General features: G+C 44.2%; 2 protein-coding genes across 3 annotated transcripts in view; both read right to left on the bottom strand.

The window, feature by feature from the left end:
* Window positions 1-6,124, bottom strand: part of pacs1 (phosphofurin acidic cluster sorting protein 1) — a 57,712-nt gene extending 51,588 nt beyond the window's left edge. Inside the window, exon 1 of the mRNA XM_084344689.1 lies at window positions 5,536-6,124. Within this exon, the coding sequence (XP_084200815.1) occupies window positions 5,536-5,690 (155 nt within the window). The 5' untranslated portion in view covers window positions 5,691-6,124. The remainder of the gene's footprint in view (window positions 1-5,535) is intronic.
* A 5,632-nt stretch (window positions 6,125-11,756) lies between these two features.
* sf3b2 (splicing factor 3b, subunit 2) lies at window positions 11,757-20,088 on the bottom strand. 2 transcript variants are annotated; one of them, XM_084344038.1, is made up of 21 exons: window positions 19,912-20,088; window positions 19,390-19,436; window positions 19,055-19,105; window positions 18,463-18,693; window positions 17,757-17,844; window positions 17,555-17,649; window positions 17,065-17,173; window positions 16,822-16,916; window positions 16,213-16,482; window positions 15,973-16,095; window positions 15,805-15,885; window positions 15,493-15,720; window positions 15,248-15,397; window positions 14,965-15,054; window positions 14,312-14,419; window positions 14,082-14,189; window positions 13,790-13,932; window positions 13,308-13,409; window positions 12,732-12,831; window positions 12,417-12,608; window positions 11,757-12,160 (listed from the first exon to the last, which is right to left on the bottom strand). In XM_084344038.1, the coding sequence occupies exons 1-21, from the start codon at window positions 20,039-20,041 to the stop codon at window positions 12,089-12,091; spliced, it is 2,613 nt and encodes an 870-aa protein (XP_084200164.1). In that variant the 5' UTR covers window positions 20,042-20,088; the 3' UTR covers window positions 11,757-12,088. The 2 variants fall into 2 exon arrangements, with proteins under 2 accessions (XP_084200164.1, XP_084200165.1); XM_084344039.1 differs by lacking the exons at window positions 18,463-18,693; window positions 19,055-19,105; window positions 19,390-19,436; window positions 19,912-20,088 and adding an exon at window positions 18,087-18,134.
* Window positions 20,089-20,842: the final 754 nt, after the last annotated feature.

The raw sequence follows: 20,842 nt of genomic DNA, 5'->3' as shown, positions 1-20,842 counted from the left end.
AACAGCCAGATGCAACTACAAGTTTGTAGGCCTGCATTATATAGGAGAGGTCTGCAAAGCAACACCGGATCATATATCTGGTCGGACTGGATCCAGAGATGTTCAGACATGTTTTACAAGCCCTAACGTTCTGAATTAGACTTTTTTCCGGAGCTAATCCCAAAGTCTTTACAACAGAATCTGTAAATATTTGAAATATGGGATTGGATGAGGACAATCCCTTTCTCGGACCAACATTATCTTCGCCATTATCTTACCCAACAGGACTAGACTCAAAGTGTTTTGTACCATCAACAACAACTGAGAAACCAGGGTTGTGGTCTTGTATTCGGACCAGTACTGCCGCAAACGTTTACAATGTGTTTGAGCAGCAACCAGATGGGTTGAATTTTAAATCAGCGCTCAACAAATAAAGGCTTCAAACTCTGATACCAAAACTGATAGTTTCCTCTCGACTTGTTTTCAAGCCTCCACACTGTTGTTGCGGGTCCTATTCTTAGGGAGGTCTATTGAAGAGCATGTGTGCCGCTGTTCGGGCAGAAAGACACACCAGTGAAAATCTTTTTAGTGGGTTAGCAGCTTTTTGAAGCCGGGTGAGAGGTTTCGCTGCACGTTTTTTTTTTTTTACAGCCTGCCAGCCTTCAAGCTGCTGAGAAAAACAAGACGACGACTGCTTCTCGTTGCCCATTTCGACTGCAATATCATTTCTATGACTCACACTAATAAAAATCCATTCCTTCATCTTTCCAAAGCCACTGGATAAACAGATGAGTTAAAGGCAATGTCGGGCAGGGGTGTCATCATCTCCCATCTCTCCCTGAGGCTTGTAGTCGGGCCAGCTTGTAGCAGGAATAGTAAATAATCATGGAAAGCCAGGGTGAGGCGGAGGATGAGGAGGAGGATGAGGAGGAGGAGGTTTTGCACTTCACACTCTATCTCCCTTCATCTCCAGCTCTCTGAGCCGCAGAGGAAACTTCAGACCTCTCGGCCACTCGGTTGTGCGGAAGAGCGAGCAGCGCCAAGGCAAGTGGGGAAGCCAAAGCGTCTTAATGAACGCCACTACTCCATCTGTGTGTGTGTGCGCGTGTGCATGTACGCGATAGCCTTTTGGCGCCCTCTCCGTTTCTTTCCGTTTGTGTGCGCTCAGCAGCCGAGGTTCAGGGGGCAGGGTGGATAAAGTAACGCTGACACAGTGTCGTCCCACTATTGTGCAGCGGGGCAATTACAGCAAACGAGTCTAACAAATGCACAATGTATAATTTAGAGCATCCTGCGTTTTCTGCACCGCGCCGCTTCATACCAACAGTATTCATTACCAGGCCAGTGCATAAGCATTTATTGTTAATGCAATGACCCTGCTGTTCTCGCTCGCTTACTTATTTTTAGCTCTGAATTGCTGGGCTTTGGGAGAACATACAAAGAAATGGCTGGATTACAAACACTTAACGTGACTTACTTCCGTGTCCTGGATAAAAAGAGAGTGGCGCTTGAATTAAGTTTAGTTTTTTTAGGGTTAATGATCATTTAAAGAAAGCAAACACAAGTTGCAGCCTCGTTAAACCGTTCAACCAAGAGAGGGGAGCTCTCTTTTCATGCTTGTTTCTTTGATTACATGAATCCATTGGCTGAAAACCAGAATCGGAAAGAAGTTAGAGAACGTTCAAAAACATTAATTTTCTTCTTATCATCTTGTGCGGCCTCTGATTTATCCCACAACCCCCCGGGGAGGGTCATGTCCTCGCTGATCCACAAGATCAGATAAAGTCCGATGGTGAAATCTCAGTGAGCTGCGCTGGATAAAAGCTTCCAGTCTTTATGCTACACTATGCTATGCCAACACTCAACCCACAGACGTGACATTGGTATCCATCTACACATCAAGAAAAAGTGTTTTTCTCAAAATGTGAACCTGCTCCTTTGAATTACTGTTAACTGTCCTGAGCAGCTGAATACTTGGGGCATAGCAGGGATACTTTCAGGAGGGATCCCATTTTAAAAAACACATCCAAAGCGACTGCTAGCTTGTAATAAATGGCACCCCCTGAGTAGCTCGCCCAACACTGGTCACAAGTAGATGAAGCTTCATTTTAAAAAGGTCTGTACCCAGTTTCCGCTCTCTTTCCTGGGAGAGAAACTCCACTACACTGCACTGAAGCCTAGCATCCATCTATGAACCTGAGTCATGGGACTTTCCACTTAGCTCTTTAAGGAAACCTTTAATAATGCATGGGGGCGAGCTCTGCGACAGGGCCCATTCCTGGAATACCTAACGCGTGGTATCTGCACAGGGAGGCCTCGACTTAACCCCGCTGGATGCTGGAATCCAAACCACGAACGCCGACGAGCACCGTCGACATTCCACCCGACAGTAACGCTAAATACACCTGAGAGCTGCTAATCTTTATCCACTACAGCCCCTATATACGAGCGAGGTGAGGCTTTCGGAGCCTGGCAGAACAGATACCGCGCTCGTCGGCGGGATTATTTGGCTGCCGGGAAAATGAAGGTTTCATCCCCCGAGGTGAGGGAGGAGAGGCGATGAAGCGAGCGGAGGGGATAGTGCCAAGCACCCGTATATATATATATATATGTGTTGATGACATTGAGGAAACCAGGAGAGACAGTGGAGAGAGGGATCACCCTCTACACCGCTGTGAAAGAGCTGGTGTGGAGCCAGTGAAATGATTTATTCTGCTCTAGTAAAGAATAGAGTAGAAGGTCAGGAAGGCTGAAAACAGGATTGACCCCAGAGGCACTCACGCCGTGTTGATGGACACGGAGGAAAAGGTGGAGCTGATTTCAGATGACTGTGCTTCAAAAACAAGAAACTGCGGTATCCTGGTTGCTCACACTTGAGGCCAGATGCAGTGAACTCGCAAAAGATTTGAGTCATGGCTGCTCAAACGTGATATCATCTCTCGCTCTTGAATATTTCCTGTCACTCCCCGCTGAATATGACCAAAATGCCACAAAAACAAACAAGCTTTGGTTGATTTGTTCAGTCTTTTGTCCAGGTTTAGCTACAAATTGGGACCCGGGACGAGGCGGCTGAGTGCATGTTTGTGCCTGCCAGGGGTAAATTCAATCCACGGCGCTGCATAAACAGCATACCGAGTGGCATTTTTGGGTACACAGGAAGAGGTTAGAGCAACAACACCTCGGCAAGAGGAGGGGAAGTTCAGAGTCTCTCTTGCGGCAACAAAGATTAAGCAACGAGACGCAAACATTCGGCTGCCTGCATCATCAACACTGAATTTCTTCTAGCTGTGGAAGACGGCGCCGCGGATTAGCTGTCACCACCGTTTTCTGAAGACCTTCCTCCTGCCCGTGTCTGTGAGAAATCCTATTTAAATGTAGATGACAGAGCCACCGCTTCTTCTGCTGTCTCCCAGTCTCATCCTCTCTCCATCCCCCCCTCTTTTTCTGGCTCTGCGAGTCTGTCTCTGCTGCTGCAACTGCAGTGAAATCGAAGATATTTGACGGACCGTGACGGCTGCTGAAAAAAGGCCCCCAAAAAAAACAGCCACAAATCACATTTCGAGGCACGAAACGCCAAAATACTCGAGAATCGGCCGAGGATATTAGCGTGCAAACACAAAGACGGTAATAATCCGGAAAGAAAAGGTCAGGGGGAAGATATTTAGGCGAACAATGGATGTTTTATTCATGCGAGCCGCTCCAAAATATAGATCCAGGACTGCATCATTTATTCACAAGCACATGGTGTGCACTCACTCGCACACAAACACAGCGCCAAAATGTTAAGAAGCAAAACACACCCTTGAGGCTTTGCTTGGAACCCAGTAAAGCCCCAAAGCATTTTAGAAAGCAGCATTAAGATGTCAGCATGTGAAGCTTTGTGTGATGCTTTCACCAGCAGGTTTTATTATTCCCACTAATTGCTTTCGCAAAATAAACATTTGAGCTCATCTGAAGGGCTGCAGTTCAGCCTTTCACACGAGAAAAGACAATACAATTTAAAGGAGGAGTTCACGAAAAATGCTGATGGAAAGTCGGGTGAAGTTTTGCAGTCCACAAAACATTTCACAGTTGCAACAACCAAAGTAGATGGGGACTTGTTTAAAAAACATAAAACTAAATAGCTCCCCACAGCTCGTCCGGCATAATCCAAGTCTCCCAGTTTGAAAAGACGTTATTTACGCCCTTTTTTAAGCTTAAATCTTCATTGTAGGTGCTAAGCTAAAAGCGTTAGCACGCACCCTGCCTGAAGTGGGCGCACAAGCTTGACTGTGCATCAAGGATGTAAACATCTTTTCAAAACAATCTGAATCCTCCCCAGGCTTCGGTACGCCATGGAGTCATTTTATGTTTTTAAAGGTGTTTACGTTTTAAAACAAGTCCCCATCTACTTCAGTTGTTCCTGAGTTTTGTTGCGAGTCTCCAGAAATGTTTTGCGGACTACAAAACTTCACCCGACTTTTAATTGGCATGAGGGTGAGGAGACAATGAGTGAATTTTCATTTTTAGGGGGAACTTCTCCTTTAAGGGCGAACTTTACATGTAATTTTACTGGAAAGTTGCAGCTTCACATGCTCGGCTCAACCGGTGAGAACTGAAATATAACGTGTTTCTTTGTAAACAATAAAAATGAATCAATTCTGCAAACAAAACATCTTTTCTTTACCACTTCCCATCCATCAACAGCTCTCGCTCTGTATACTTTGCCCGGGTCGTGAATCACATGAGCGTCACGTCAGTCACGGCGGTTAACCTTTGACCTTGAATCACGCTCGTGACCACGGTTATTACTACGGCATCGTAAATACAACGGGGACAGGCTTCAACTTCAAAACACACCCGACGCGTGTCTCCTCAGGTCGCACCGGCAGCACATGCCAGCCGGCCGATTCCCCTTTACTGCCTTTCAGTCAAACAAAAGACGCCTGCTTGAGTGCCTTTGTTTGGCGAGTAAGCTGAGGTGGATAAGGTGTCTCGCCTGGCGTGCCCTTGCTGCATTGTCCACATGCACATACACAACGACGCTGCCAGTGAAACAAGCGATGAAAAAAATGACTCATTCCTGCCTTATATCACAGCGCCTGTATCACATATGGAAACAAAATGCCCTTCACCCCAATGGGTTCATCAATGTGTGTGTCTGCATTGATCAGGTGCAACTGAGGCTGATCTGGGAAAGGCTGCAGCTGCTCTGACACCAAATCAGTACACAAGATAACCAGAGGGCACGCTGGTCCTATCTGTAACAGTGGCTACTGGGTAATGATCATTATTAGGGTGGTTAAAATGGGTCACAACAGGTAAATATCCCACATTAGAGTCAAGAAAATGTGAATTATCCCCTTTAATGTGACCTTCTCATGTGTTAATATTACACCAACAGCTCCAATCCTCTCACATGAGGTGATAAGACCTCACAAATAGGCACCCACGGGTGTTAAATCCCCCCCCAGTGTAAACACCCTGACAACACTGGCTCACTTCCCATCCAACAGCCGAGTCATGCACCCCCGGTTCCCCCCCACCCACACACACCCCACCCCGGCTTCAACATACCTCGGCACGCAGCTGGGCGAGGAGCGGTCCACCTCCCAGGTAGCGTACAGGTTCATGTGGACGGGCCGGTTGGAGGTGATGCTGACCGGCTTGGAGGGCTGCATGTGCGGCGAGGGGACGCCCCCGGTCCGCGGGAGCCCTCCGCGCTCCGACATCCCGGAGGCTGGGAGGACAAAAACACGGGGCTTTCACACGGAGCTTGAAGGAGGAACACCCGTAGTAGCCTGGCTTCTCCTCCGGCTCCTCCTGCTGCTTCCTTTAGCTTATTTTTTTTTTCCGCCTCCCGCTGCTGCAGACGCGCAACACTGCGGGCGGAAAGTTGATCCGGTCCGCGCTACTCGCCGCCCGGCAGCGGACACATCGCAGTCGCCGAAGACAGGCGGTGAGTCCCCCCTCCCCGCGCGGCCGTCCGTCCGTCCGTCCGTCCGTGTGTGTGTCTCCCCCCTCCTCTCCTCTCCGCCTGCCCTCAACTTCTCCTCGCGGCTGCTCGGCGTGTGCTCGCTCGGTTGTTTATCGGGCGCAGGAAGCGGAAATTTCTCTCGCCGAAGTCGCACAATGAGCAGAAAGCAGCCGAGCTACGCCTCTTCAGAGGGGAGACGTGCAGCGCGGAGAGGAGGGCTGGCCAATGGAGAGCCGAGCTGCGTGTGTGTGTGTGTGTGTGTGTGTGTGTGAAGCCTGGTTTCCTTGTATACTTAACATTAGTGTTGGATTTTGGGATATTTTAGTGCAACTTGACGCATTTAATTAATAATTTAACATTTAATTTGACTTTTATATCCGAGCACACACATATCCTAACAGAGGGGTGTGGCCATGACGTGTTTTTTGTAAGCTAACCGGAAGTTAGCATCGCTCTGGTTCCCTCACACAAAAAACAAATGGGGTTTTTCAATTGGATTTTGGATTATCGCTGAAAATAATCTCTGTGTCAAACACAGGTTTGTGATATTTACACGTTTTGTTCAGCAAGATAATCTCCACAGATCAACGCCGCTTCTGTGATTTTCGAATTGAGAATTAAATAGCGAGCTAACATTAGGCTATAAACAGACTACATAGCAGTCTCATGACTTAGCGTCACTGCCACTGCACGTCTTACTACATAATAACTACACATTTTCTATAAACTGATCAATGTACAAGTTGTAAAGTAAGAGTTATAGTAGTTATAGTTATAGTAATAGTTTGTTATTAAAGTCGTTGTCCCGGACAACTTCTGTAGTCTCATTTAGCCACTTGTTAGCAACCGCCTAAGCTCTTGATAATTCAGTTGTGGGACATTTAATGATGTGTTTTTTGTCGTAGAACAAAACGTGTAAAAAGCGTAACTACAGACGTTATTTCAGGCATTTAACAAAAAACCCATTGACTTTGAGACAAGGGGACCGGAAGTGCAAAAATGCTAACTGACTGAGTAATCGCGAATGGCTGCTAACTGGTTACCTCAATTAGCCTAGCAGCTAGCGGTCCAGGATGGGAGATTAGAGCAAAGTAGAAGCTCTGGTGTTAAAACTGCTAGCACAGGAGCTTTGAGGCAGGCCGGGCCGGGGCTAGCTAGTTAGCATGCTAACTTAAGTAAGATATCTCTGCAACACAATGCATAGGCTCAACATCATATCATCAAAACTGTTATTTCTTAAAGTTCTGTTGATAATTTAAGTAAATTTTTTACTTATTTCAACTAACATTCTTACCTATTGCGCCTTTCAGTACAATTTTGAGCTAATTTCCAAACCAATCCACTACATTTATTTGATAACTTTAGTTACTTCTCTGATTTAGATTATTCAGTGTTACAACACTCCTTTTTTCTTACATTCTGGATTATTATACTTTATTATACTTCCCTTGTAAACCTTGTTTACAGTACATGCATAGAACAGTATATATCCCTCGTAGCCTAACGCAACTGTGGGCATGCAAATAAGCTAATTTGAATCTGAAAACGATAAAGAAAGCAACAGTTATCTTGTTAACTTTGGCCCCTGATTAACCAGTTCCTCAGTGTGATCAAGTAAATATAAAGTAATATTTTATCAATTTAAGCCTGGATACCATTACGTAAACATACCAAGTAGATGTTAACACCACTTACACACAGTGAAACACACCTTTTCTTACTTACAGTGTCATTAATCAAACAAACCCATTGACCTGTCAGTCACTGCTTTACCCACAGCTACCTGCAGAATTACACTTTATATGAGTGACAATACATTTCTATTAAACAGTTTTTGTTAGTGTGGGTGAATTAGTGAATTGTTGGATTTAAAGTCCATTGCTGAAATAATTCCCATTAGTGATACACTCACGTGCAAGCTCACACAAACACACACACAGACACACCTTCCTTCAGCTGCTGTGAGCAGGCAAATGTATGTAGGTGCAAAACCGGTTACAGTCTGTGAATCCAGCTTGCTGTCATTTCATAATATGTGCTTGTTGGCCTGTCCCTGAACTGCCATGCCTTAGGAAACCCTATATTTTAATGTTCAGGGAAGACTATTACTGGGTAGATCATGAGGTAAAAATGTAATATTCATGTTGTTTTGAACTGTAAATTGTGTGAAAACAGGTTCAATTAATAAAATCAGTAATAAATCCCTGTCTGATATGTATTTTTCTGCTTCACTTCACCCTTTTCTCCCTGTGAAACGAACGCCACGCTGCAGCTCTCCTTGTGTTTGGCTGCCTGTCAGTGCGGCATGAAACAGGTGCAGCATTTGCACCCTCAGGTGACAAAGGCACGGCTATGATTACAATCTCTGAATCTGATTATGAATCAGAAGGCCACCTAATCACTCCACCGACGTCACGGCGCGGCTGGCTGCCACCAGTTTGACGCCTCTCTATAGGCAGATTATCACAGCTGTGATCTGGGCCATCAACAACATTATGTGCTCCAAATGTTGGTGTGCTGCTGCGGTAACCGACGGTAGTAACGATGCAACAGAAGCAAACAGCTACTGGTGTCGTGCACATTTCTTTATATGATCTCTGTAGCCTGCTCCTCATCTCTGCTTGAGGCTGGTGGCCTGAGGCTACATGAGCCGCGACTAGCATAACACACCGGAAACTCTACCCAAACTGTCCGCTGTTGAGTTGCACTGTGGGTAAGGTGAGGACAAAGAGTGCATAGAATAAAAAAGAGACAACATCTCTGGTTCTGCCACATCGATTTTGATTATTTTCCAACAGTAAATAGTTTGGGTCCAATGCCAAAGACCCAATTCTGTGTTTTTTATTGGTATTGGATTATCTGGGCATGAGAGTGGCGTACCCAGCCACTCACCAATGTTAGCTTGGATCGACTCCAGCCCACTGCACTGAACGGTGACCTTACAGCGGTAAAAGAAGATGGATGGATGGATGGAGGGAGACTCAACAATGAACTATCTTTCTGCAGAAAGCTACATAGTGATCCTTTAATAATGACATACACATGTGATAAATTAGTGAATGTGCGTAGGTGATAAACTGGCTTGTTAAACCAATTTAATCGCAGTAGAGGGGCTCCATATTTGCACTTGCCAGCAGTTCTGTGTTTTTAATGGTGTGCAGCCAGTGTATTAGAGGCTTCATGCCCTGCAGACTGCAGGTTCAAACATCTCTAGGAGGACCATAAAACTTCTCGTTCAGATTCTCGTCACAGGCCAGAGTAGACAGTTCAATTTTCATTCCAGCCAAGCAAAACAGACGCGGATGTCTCTGGCAAAGCGCTCTCTTCCTGTTAGCTTGAAGGTGTGACAATCAGTGAAATCAGCTGCTCCACTAATGAGCTGGAATTAAAACCATGCACACTCTCCCTCGCTCTCCCCGTCGCCTCGCTCTGGATAATCAGCCGGATGACTTAAGCGCAGTGCGAACCCCCCCCTGCTCTTTTTAACGTGCTTCTCTCCTGCCATTGATAAAGAGATTAGAATCAAGCAGATTAAAACGTGGTCACGGGATAATCCCGCGGTTACTTTTTACACAGCGGCCTAAATCTGCCAGGTCATCAAGTGACACTGCACAAGCTCCAAAGCCAATGTCAAAATCAATTACGTTCAAACCGTCGCTTACGCAACATAATTAAACCCACATATGGTGCTAAAGTAGTGCTAGTTTCATACATGTATGAAGTATTATGTAGTCTTTACAGTATGCAATTATTTTCTTTTTACTGTGCTTATATGTGGCGGACCCTGCCACCTTTCTCTTCAAACTGTCTTCTGGGGACCTTATTTTCCTCTGAGGACAGCTTGTTTATTCAGTTAGCGTAAATATTACAATTCTCAGTTTGAATTTCTTTCTACATAGCGTCCCTTTAATTTTTTAATGTTTTGAACAATAATTCATACATATTGCACCTTTACAACAAAGAAGGGCGTCACATCTTCACATCTGAGAAGCCTGGAAGTAGAAGTTTTTTTGGGGGGGGGCATTTTTACTTGTTATTCATCGGTATTAAAAGGTTGGTCCAGTGAGTCGTCGCTTGATTGATCATTTCAGCTCTAACACGGTATGAATCATCTGCACACTGTGCTTTTAAAACACTGGCCTCTTTTGTGAATGCAATTTTGTGTCTGCGCCACCTAAATCAGGAGAGAGCACGAGGAGGTTTTGAACGTTTTTTGCAGGAATGATGAACAATAGAAAACACACACTGGATGGATAAAGGGATGATGCATCGTTATTATTACAGTCTGTTTCCCATAGCCTGCTGAACCAAAGCCAGTGCTGGCAAACAAGAGGCAAGACATGCTTTTGAATGCCAGGAGATGATGTCATTTACTCCACAATGGCCACATGTCACACCCACAAAAGGTGTCACTATAAATATAATATGAATTTGACAGGCTATAATCATCACCACTCGCCCAAACAGCTCTATAGTATTTCCAGTGCTGGTGCTGTTTTATTTTCTAGTGTGTGTGTGTGTGTGTGTGTCAGCATGTGTACCAGTGACCGACAGTCCAAAGCAACATGCTGCAGCAGGCAGTATGTAGGTCACTGTGCTTCCCAGACGGTCAGGTGACCGTCACGTTCAGGGTCCTCTTCCGCCCTCTAGCCGCAGAAACGTGTGCTGCAGCTCGTCGACACTGCAGCACAGCACCGTGTCCTCATGTTTTGCGAGAATTATGAGTCATTACTTGAAAGAAAATGAGGTATTAGCCCCCCTCAGGTCCCTCGTGAGCGCGGTGCTCCCCCGACATCTTGGTTTGAGTGGTGGTGACGTCAGTTACCTAGCAACCAAGCTCGTAGACGGGAATACCTCTACCTATTTATGAAAATGGAAAACTTCTTCTGACAATAATCAAATTAAACTGTATAAGTATTCATTGCAGTATTATTAAAATATATTTATATGATATTATATAAATAGCCTCTGTTTGAGGGCGAACCGGAAGCCGGAAGTTACTAACTGTACCCCCGGCCAAGAAATAGTCCGCACATAACCCCCAGTAAAACATTAAATACACTCTTTTAGCTACAAATTAAACAAACGAGACTTAACACGTTCATTTGTGAGCTTTGTAAGTGTTGGTAGGCGGATTGTTTTACCTTAGGAGAGAGCCAGGCTTGCTGTTCTCCAGTTTCAAGTCTTTATGCTAAGCTATGCTAAAGAGCTGTTTGGCTAGTTGTAGTTATATAAGATGTGCTACAGACATATTAAACAAATGAGATCAAACACACTTTAGGAGTGTCAGCAGGCAGATTTTGTTACTTTGGACAGTCAGACTTGCTGTTTCCAGTCTCTATGCTAAGCTAAGCTAAACCAAGCTTAATAGCTGTTTGTAGCTTCGTATTTAAAGCAAACCGACATTAGAGCTATAAATCTAGCTACTAAACATCTTGTCAAGAAAGTGATTGTGGTGTATTTTCTGCCAAAATATTGAATAAAACTAAAATTATTCTGATAACAACAAAAACAATATTTATACATTAATAGTTCAATTAAATGTATATCTCCGAACATTATGAGCTACATATGTCAAAGGTTTCTCTATGCTGCCAGGCATGTACAGTGTCTCTAGTTGGTATCAAAACTTAACTGAGGGCTCCTTCTCCTGTCAGCTGACAGTCATGGCTTGTGACTTGATCAGCTGACTCAGACTTGGCAACTACCTTTGCATTTTTTCCACCGGCACCTGATTCCCTAATGTAAGCGTACACACATACAGTACCTCCTCAAAAAGTGAGTATGAAAAGGAAACCAATGGGGCAGCACAGTTGTGAACTCTTGTCATCACTTCATTTATTTACAAAAAAACAGACAAAAGGACATGGTTACAGTGAAAAACTGACCAAGACGTCAAATGTAGATTCAAACAGAGGAAATGTCACGGTTATCATGTGACACGGATTACATGAGATGCGTCACAAAAGCATCGTCTATTTTTATCGTTTTAAAAAAAGGGAACAAAAACGTGTGTTTACTGCTACTGGTCTGACAGATGTTTGGTGTTGCAGTCTGCATCCTCCGGACTTAAAATCTGAGTACGGCTCTTCCTCTTTCATTTCCTGTCGCGGCTCGCTCTCTCTAGCAGCGCTTCGTCTCGGTGTTTCTGCTCTAGAACTTGAACTCTTTGTATTTCTTGGCACCGCCTCGTGTGTCCTGTGGCTGGGCCTTCCTCTTCTTTTGCTGTACGGTGAATAGCAAGCAGAGAAGGGGAGAGAGAGAGGCTATTAATAATCAAATGTCACCACAAAAAGGAAAACTGAACAGGCTGTGAAACCACACTGCATTAACAGCCTACTGCTTTCGTTTAGTTTGTAAAAATACACTTGTAGAGTCATGTTTTCCTTTCCTACATACTGTACAAACTAACCCTGAATAGCTTTGCAGAACTGACTATATATGATCTATAACTAATAGTATTGATTCTGTGCTCCTGTACCTTCTGTTTGGCAGCGTGCTCAGCCACCATGTCGCTGAAGTCCTCCTTCTCCACCTGGGCCTGCTGCTCCCTGACGTGCTCCTCGTACTTCTGCGTCATGGCCATGGGGTCAAGCTCCAGCTCCTCGGGAGCCAGGGCCACCTCAACGCCCTGTGACTCCTGGCCTCCGCCCGCCTTACGACCGGCCATAGCCTGAAGACGACAAAGAGGGGAAAACAAGAAGAAGGAAGAGATTTAAGTTATGGTTACAGAGAGAACACTGAAGCATTTTTATTTAAGTTAGAGACACAAACATATCTCATCTCCAGCTCTTACCCCTGACACGTCGTAGATGTGTGTTGAGGCCATCATGGCTGCTCCTACGGGGCCAGTTCGTCTCTCTGGGAGCACCGTGAACAGCTGAGGCGTCTCATTACTGAGAAGTCATCAACAGAGCATTTTAGATTATATATATAAGTCATTACTCATTATGTATTATATCTCTAAATCATGCTAATAGCTCTGAATGTTTGATTACAGACTAATGTGGCTGGGGATCACTTCCAGCATCGACATTAACTGCTAACTCATATGACACTCTGAGGACATCCACTGTCGTTTAATGTATTATTTTATCGATTAGTCAGAAAATGGTTAAAAATGTTGGTCAATGTTTCCCAAAACCTACAAGGTGATGTCCTAAAATGTCTTGCTTTGTTTCTGTAAACGTTGCACAAATGTTTTCTTTTCATACTGTAAGCTCCTTCAATAAAGCCGTTAACTGAAAATTAAATGTCAGAGTCTCTCTGTTTCAAGCGTGCTGCGCACCAAAACAGCAGGCGCGCTGCTGTGGGAGTTAATGGAAATTAAAACAGCAGCACTGCTGTGACAATGTGGCAGAGCGATGCTCACCCGTCCATGGCCTCCTCGATTTTCTTCTTCCTCAGCTCGATCAGCTCGGGGGTCTCCATGCCGGCGGGTACTGATGAGAAGCCTCCGGGCGTGATCAGCCCACTGAAACACACAAAACGACATACAGGACATGATGAGTTTATCCATGCGTGTCCGTCACCATGAAGCCATCTCTGCGTGCTTCTGTGAACATTACGTAATTTCAAGTATGGATGCGCTGAAAGCGAGCATGTGACACGGATGAGATCTGGTGCTTTAATCTGAAAGTTTGTCTTATAATTAAATGATAATTTATGGTAATGTAATTAGTCTGTGTGTCTCTGCAGTGATGAGAACATAACGACAACATTTAACCTGCAGCTCATTGCAAAAAAATGTGATTTTAACGGCCCGATTAGAAAACTTTAAAAAATGTATCCCCTTTTATTTTGAAATGCATTCTTATTATTCTAACTTCCTGAATTAATTTGCATGTCAAATACCTGTCTGCCGGTGTGAAGAATCCAGTTTCGTCTGGTTTCTCCTCATCGCTCTCCTCCTCCTCCTCTTCCTCTGACGACTCCTCGTCTGAAGGCTCCAGCTCTCCCCACGGTGTGTGGTCCACCTCCTCCTCCTCCGCCTTGGCCTGATGGAGACAAACAAAGACACATTCAACCATCAGCCAAGCTATGAACAATCTGGGTGTCCTCATTGAGATGCATTTTCCGTTTGTTACAGGACTTCTGAAGAAAACTGTATGATGTGTGGTAAAAACGGTGTGTGTGTAGTCCTGACCTGGAAGTCTGCAGCATTGGTCCCGAACACATCACCGTAAAGAGGTTTGCCCATTTCATCTACTGGCGGCTTCCCCCAGCCTCCGGCGTGATAACCAAACGTACAGTTCTAACAGGGAGAGGAACAAGAAAATAAACACACTGACACAGCGACACATCATCTCTGTTGTTTTTGAAATTACATTGAAATTGGATCCTTGTTTCTATGGACAAAATAAAAGGTCGTCTTACCTCAGGGATGGGGGAGTTGAGTCCAGGGATCTTGAGGTTGGGGTAGGAGGGAGGGGGGCCGTACCGCTGCATGGCGATCAGCCAGGGAGGAGGCACCTTGTGGGCGTTCTGGGGAAGAAGAGACACGAACGCTGTCAGCTCGCTGACCCGCACTGTTTCCTCACAACATGTTTTAAAGCAGGAGAAAAAGAAGCTATTCTATTTGGATCCTTTCTGGAATTCTGGGTTAATTCTCTGAGGGATTATTCGAGCTAAAAATATGCTCCGACATCCATTTATCCATGTCAACTGTTGTTGCCTGCAGCTAGTTAGAAAAACAAAACAGGAGTGAGGTGAATCTTGTTATAACCGTCATTATCTCAGCTGTTGGGTTCCTGTCTTTGGTACTGCGATAGTGAATAAACAAGTCTGGTCTTACAGGAGAGCTGCTCTAACAGCATGTGCAATCAGACATTTAACAGCAGTAACAAGGAGAGTGACACAACAGCAGGGATAACAACGCATATTTTTGGCACTTCATGCTACTCAAGACATACCTTTTATTCATTATTTCGAGAGAAAGTAGCTTAACATTTTCTTTTCCTGCTTTAGTTGAGGTTTATCGTTTTTTGCTCAGTGAATTGACAAAGAATGATAATGCTAGCGGATCTTACAGGTCCAACAGGCATGCCCAGAGCGATGCGCAGCTCATCAGACAGATCACCCGGCTTCTTCTCCTTCAGACGAGTTTCAAACTCTTTTCCCTGCAGGGACACAAACAGGTCAATTTTGGCCTAAAGCAACATTATGTACTGAAAGTTAAAAAGACAGTTCAGTTGTAGGTTTAAAGATTGACCACCATGGATTATAATGAACCAGTCTTATACAACTGTTAAAATCTAACAGCGTCTCCCAGCAGGATATGAAGATGTTACTGAACGAATCGTGCTCCAGTACCTCGTAGTAAAGGTCTCCGTGGATGGTGAGTTTGGGCTTGATCTGCCATTTGAAGAAGGCGTCGTGCAGCTTCTGGTAGTCGATGTCGATCTTGCCCATCTTGGGTCGAACCTTCTCCCTCATTTTGGTTTTCATGGTTTTGGCGTCCTCCTGTGAACAGAAAAAAAAATAAAGAAATGAAAAAGTTGTGTCTAAATTTCATAGCTCATTTTGGATAACGAGCAAACGTCAGTGAGGTATCGCACCTTCTCCTGCAGGGCCTCCCTCATCTCCTGGATTCCCGTCTTCTTGATGAACTCGGGCAGCTCAAACGGAGGCTTCTCTATACCTCTCTTGCCCTGCAGGTATTTCCTTTTGAAGCACCAGTGGCGGGGCACCGGCACCGTGTTCCTGGTGGCCTTCAGGTGGACCAGCAGCTTGGGCTCCTGGGCCGTCACATCGTGCATCTCCACCACATCTGGACGAGCCACCAGCTGGAGCACAGAGAAAAGCAATATAAAGTTACTAAAAGTACTGAAAGTCTTTTAAGTAATACTGCCCATCTGTCTTTAATGTACCTGTTTGAGTTCAGCCACCGTCAGCCTGTTCATCCTCCTCAGCTTCTTCTTTGAGAGTTTAGGTACATCTGGTCTCATGTCCTGTACATCAAAAAAAAGTTTTACATGTAAACAAAAAGGATTTAGCTCATTCTGTTTTGTTTTCCGAACAGATGGAAGGATTCAAACCTCATCGCTGTCGTCGCTGTCTTTCCTCTCGTCCTCAAATCCCTTTTTCCGCAGCACGGCCGTCTCCTGCTTCTCTGCCTTCTCGGGCTCCTTCTCCTTCTCTTTCTTCACGTCATCGGTCAGCTAGAAAAGAAAAGAAATGGGAGGGCTGCATTATAGCACAATACAAGCAAACGCAATAATACACCCGAGAGCAACAAAAATAAACATAACAATGAGTCAACAGTGATCTGCAGTCACCTTGAACGCCTCAAAGATCCTCTTGAAGAAGATGTAGTTGGGGTCGTAGATCTCAGGCTCCTCTGTGATGTACTCGATCTCCACCTCGGACTCCTTCTCCTTCTCTTTGTCCTTGTCTTTGTCTTTGTCTTTGTCCTTGTCCTTCTCTTTCTCCTTCTCCTTCTCTTTGTCATCACCCTCCTTCTTCTGCTGCTGCTCCGCCTGCTCCTTCTTCTCCTGAGCTCGCTTCTGCTTGCTCTTCTTCTTGCGGTTTCTGCGTCTGCGGTTTTTCTGAATTCAAAAATTAGAGATAAAAAAACTTACATACGTGAGAAAATGTCCCTTTATGTATTACATCATGTTAAGCACTTGTTAACCTGGGATAACAACACAGGCTGAACAATCGCAAGGCCTTTTAACACGATCTGTGTTAGTTTAGACACGACTTAAATATCCAAAATGATTTTTTGCTGGATTTCTCAGGCGCTCAGTGAACTTGCCTCTGAATTACCATAATACAACCAGTATGACACGCTACAACACCAACTGAAATATAACAAGCACAGACGTGTGATGCCGTGTCTTACAGCTGCTTAGTATTAACGAGAGACGGTGTGAGACAAGACTTACATCCTTCTTAGATATCTGGCTGTCATCATCTTCTGTCTCAGACATCACCGGTGCAGACGAGTTCATCTCTGCTCCCTCCTCATCGTCTTCCTCCTCTGCTTAAAAGAAAATATACAGAAACAGACGAATCGGATTAAAGACCTGGATGCTACCACGATTGTTATTCGTCTTCTTCGACATTTAGAGCAGCTGTAACTGTAAAAACTCGTGTTTTATATTCAGAAAAGATGCAGCCGTACTGACCTGCGGGGTCGGTGAGCTGCTCCTGTCTGATCTCCTTCAGCTGGAGGATCTTCTCCAAAGCTTGAGGGATCTTCGGCCCACTGACGCTCACCTCCTCGCTCTGCCAGGACTGCACATGAATAATAATTAGCACATGGTAGTCTCCTTTGAATCAGTAAGAGATCCAAGTCCCTGAAGACAAACAATCATGGCCCACATTGATTTTAAAGTTAAGCTAACCCATCTCTTAGCACACCGGCTCGGAAATATTGACTTTCGACAGCAATGGATGGCAGCATTAATACTTTAGACATAAGTTAGGTCTAAACTTCATCATTAGTTGGGCTTTCATTATAAAACATACACACACTGTGCTCACTTTTGTGATTGGGCAACAGGTGTTTCAAAGGAAAATAAGAAGAAACCTCTCCCAAAATTTCTGCAAGAACCACAATTAAACACATTTTTGCCAAACAACTTATAACACACACAAGAAAAAAACTGTGTCTACCTCTCTGATATCTTCTCCTGGAGGAGGTGGCACTCTCTGTTTCTGGGTCGGCATCATACTGACACCAGGAGGCAGCGGCGCACGAGAATCCATACCTGAAAAAATATATATATATATACAAATGTAATATATATGCAACCGGAGACTTGAAACTCTCCCTCAAAGCATAAATGACACCACAAAAAGTAAATCACCAACGTACCTCTGAGTGCAGTGACGGTGGGCATGCCTCGGGGTCCCCCCATCTTAGCCATCTCCTGCTGACGCTCCTGTTCCATCAGAACTGCAGCCTGGTGCACAAGAAGAGAGGAGGCGGGAGGTGAATACACGGCTAAAGAAAAGAGTGCGATCGAGGATGTAAGAAAAAAAAGATGCCCTAGTGAGGGGATTATTTTAAAGCTATACTAAAATCTTTTGGGTGCTGATTAAGTGAAATAAAAGTGAACTGTAAACGCAAAAAAAATAAATAAAAATGTCCTAGGATATTTTTTGTTTATTAATCTATTTAACTGAACTATCTTTATTCTCTCACCCTCTTCTGTTGCTCCAGGAGATCATGTTCATCCATGACTCGTGAATCGCCCTGTGATACACACACATGCATGCACAGTTCATGACGAAAAGCAACTAATTTTAATTCAAAGTTTTTGTTGCATTTCTCTAAATTTGATTTGCCAGTCGTCTCCTATAAGGGTGGAAGTTGTTGCTATCGATTTTTTATATTGAGATTGCAGAAGCAGATCTTTCAGCTCGTTTCTGTATTTTGTGTTCCTTGCTTTGAGGAAAGATGTTTTAACGACCTCTCTCTTATGTTTTAATAAACTTACCCTCTCACATACTGATTACATCTCAGTGTTAAGTTTGTGTTTTATAATGCAACAGGTGGACCACACAGTTGCCGCCCTGACCTGCTGCTTGGCTCTCTCCTCCTGCTGTAACACCATGGCTGCTCTCTGCTGAGCCATCTTCAGCTGATCATCCTGCGACAGGCCGGGAGGGGGCAGACCTGGGGGCTCCATGCCCATGTGGATACCGGGTGGAGGGGGCCCTCCAGGCATCATGGTCATAGCCTGGAGCATGCCCATACCAGGAGGCATAGGCGGCATGGGCATCGGGGGCATGGGAGGCATACCCGGCACCTGCAGAGGAGAGGAGAATCAGATGGTTGAGGGTGTGAAGTGAACTTTTTTTGACAAATAGCAGGAATTTGAAATCAGATGAGGTTACCACCATTTATTTATCCTTTATTTGAGCAGGAGGTCCTTCTGATTCGCTCATATCAGAGTCTTTAATTGTTTGTTTTGTCACTGTGGTGCAATAAAAATATACGTTTCCGGGCAAAATGCAGTGTTAAAGTGATTCCTGTATGTTTTTAATGCAAAACTGGGCAGCCTAACAGGAGAACGTGTAATTAACTGCACTCTAAAAAACTGTATTATCACATATAAACGAATATAGGAGAAACACAGGATGCGAGGAAATGGCATATGTGACATTTACCTGCGAGCCCATTGGTTTGTCATCATTGGGCTTGCTGAGGAGGATCCCAGTCTGCAGAGACAATCACACCAATGAGTGAAAGGCTTTTTGAACAACAGTATCTAAGATGTTGATTGAGTTTCATTTCTTTAATTGCATTAAGTAGCCTGAGGTCAGAGGGGTCGACACTAGCCTCTCAAGAAAACTGGAGTCCACACATATGAAGCTGTATGTAGTTAAACAGGAGTGCTGCTGAGTGTAAATACATGCATAATGTGACTTTCCTAACAAGTGCAAAGACTGAACACCAACACATGAATGACTGTTGCATGGTTAAAACTAAAAGGCACATCTACCTGAATCATGTAGCCCTTCAGTCTGTCAATCAGCTCCTCTCTGGGGCCTGAAGAAAGATAGAAAACGTAATTAAATGGAAGAAATGCAGACATTTGTGTTAATAGTCTTGATATTAAAATGCACGTACCCTTAAGAAAGTAACCTGTTTTTGTCACATGAATTAAGCTATCGTTAACACTTGAAGGACTACCAGGAAAGTTAGCTTACGTTAACTCTGACAACTGCTTACATGAGCCGTTAGTGAAGTTAGCTTGCAGGCTAAATCAATGGGATTAGCCTTACTGCGTAGCCTTCTTGATAATTGTCCCTGCTTGTTGATTTCGGAACATTATGCTGCTACAATTCTTACATAACTAGATACTTTAAATGCGTTTCCAGTGATGTAAACACACAGCAGGCCTAGCTTCGGCTCACTGAAACGGAGCTGTTGCGTTTCGCTAGCTAGCCAAAATACTAGCCGCTGTTAGCTAAACACAGCCCTTCTTCCAGGACGCTCTCCGTCTTTCCCGGTCTTTTCTTACCCATCGTGGGCGCTCCCAGCTCCGCCAGCTTGGACTGAAGCTCCGGGTGGCTCCATGTGTTCAGCGCCGCGATAGCGCTCCCTAAATCGGACGGGAGGGAATCGGTGCCCGGTGGTCCGTCGGATGCCATGTTGTGCTTCTCTCAATGGAACAACGGCGGCGGCGGAAGACACGCGAGCAGCGTAGAACAGGTGCAAAGCATGACGGGAAGGACCGTGCCGCACTCCCTGCTGGGACATGAAGTCCGAAAGGAGGAACGTCGCATTTACTAGTTACAGCCTGTAGATGTCAGTGTTTACTCCTTGTTTCCTGCTTTATTTATCGGTTGGTATAATAAATAAAGCAGTTTATATATTAATTTAAGCATTAAAGTTTAGAAAGGCATAGATTTGTTTTGCAAAAATGAACTTAATCAAGTCATAATTATCGTGTAGAAAGTTGAAATTATGAGATATAAAGCCAGAAGAAGTCTATGTAATGCACAATATTATGGAAACATATTTACTGTTAAGAGTGTATCTAATGCCAACATAATTCCCTGCAATGTATCTAAAATTAATAGAGGCCCATTTCAGCCAGTTAAAAAGAAGTTTAATAATGATATAACATGGTAATAATGAATTAAAAGGCTAAATTATGAGATACAAAGTCACAATTTTGAGATAGACCGTCGAAATTATTAGGAAAAAGTAGTAATTATGAGATAAAAAGCAAAATTATGAAATAAAAAGTCATAATTATGGGATATAAAGTCGAAATTTAGAGTTAAAAGTCATAATTATGAGATAGGAAGTTATAATTATGATCTTAAAAATCGAAATTATGAATAAAAGGAAATATTCATTTGATTAAAAGCAAAATTATTGGACAGAAAGTGGAAATAAATTAGATAAGTCATCCTGCTTATGTCCTAATTATGATTGGTGTATCT

The sequence above is a fragment of the Pagrus pagrus genome (genome assembly GCF_965226575.1).
Source record: "Pagrus pagrus genome assembly, chromosome: 22".
NCBI lineage: Eukaryota > Metazoa > Chordata > Actinopteri > Spariformes > Sparidae > Pagrus > Pagrus pagrus.
Note: the sequence above shows the minus strand (reverse complement) of the source record. Positions and strands in the feature narration are given on the sequence as shown.

Coding starts and splice junctions, on each gene's coding strand:
- sf3b2 (XM_084344038.1), bottom strand. CDS start 20,041: ATGGCATCCGACGGACCACCGGGCACCGATTCCCTCCCGTCCGATTTA. Junction 13,933..14,081: donor CCAATGCTGCAGACTTCCAG/GTCAGGACTACA, acceptor TGTCTCCATCAG/GCCAAGGCGGAGGAGGAGGA. Junction 12,609..12,731: donor ACATCTACGACGTGTCAGGG/GTAAGAGCTGGA, acceptor TGTCGTCTTCAG/GCTATGGCCGGTCGTAAGGC.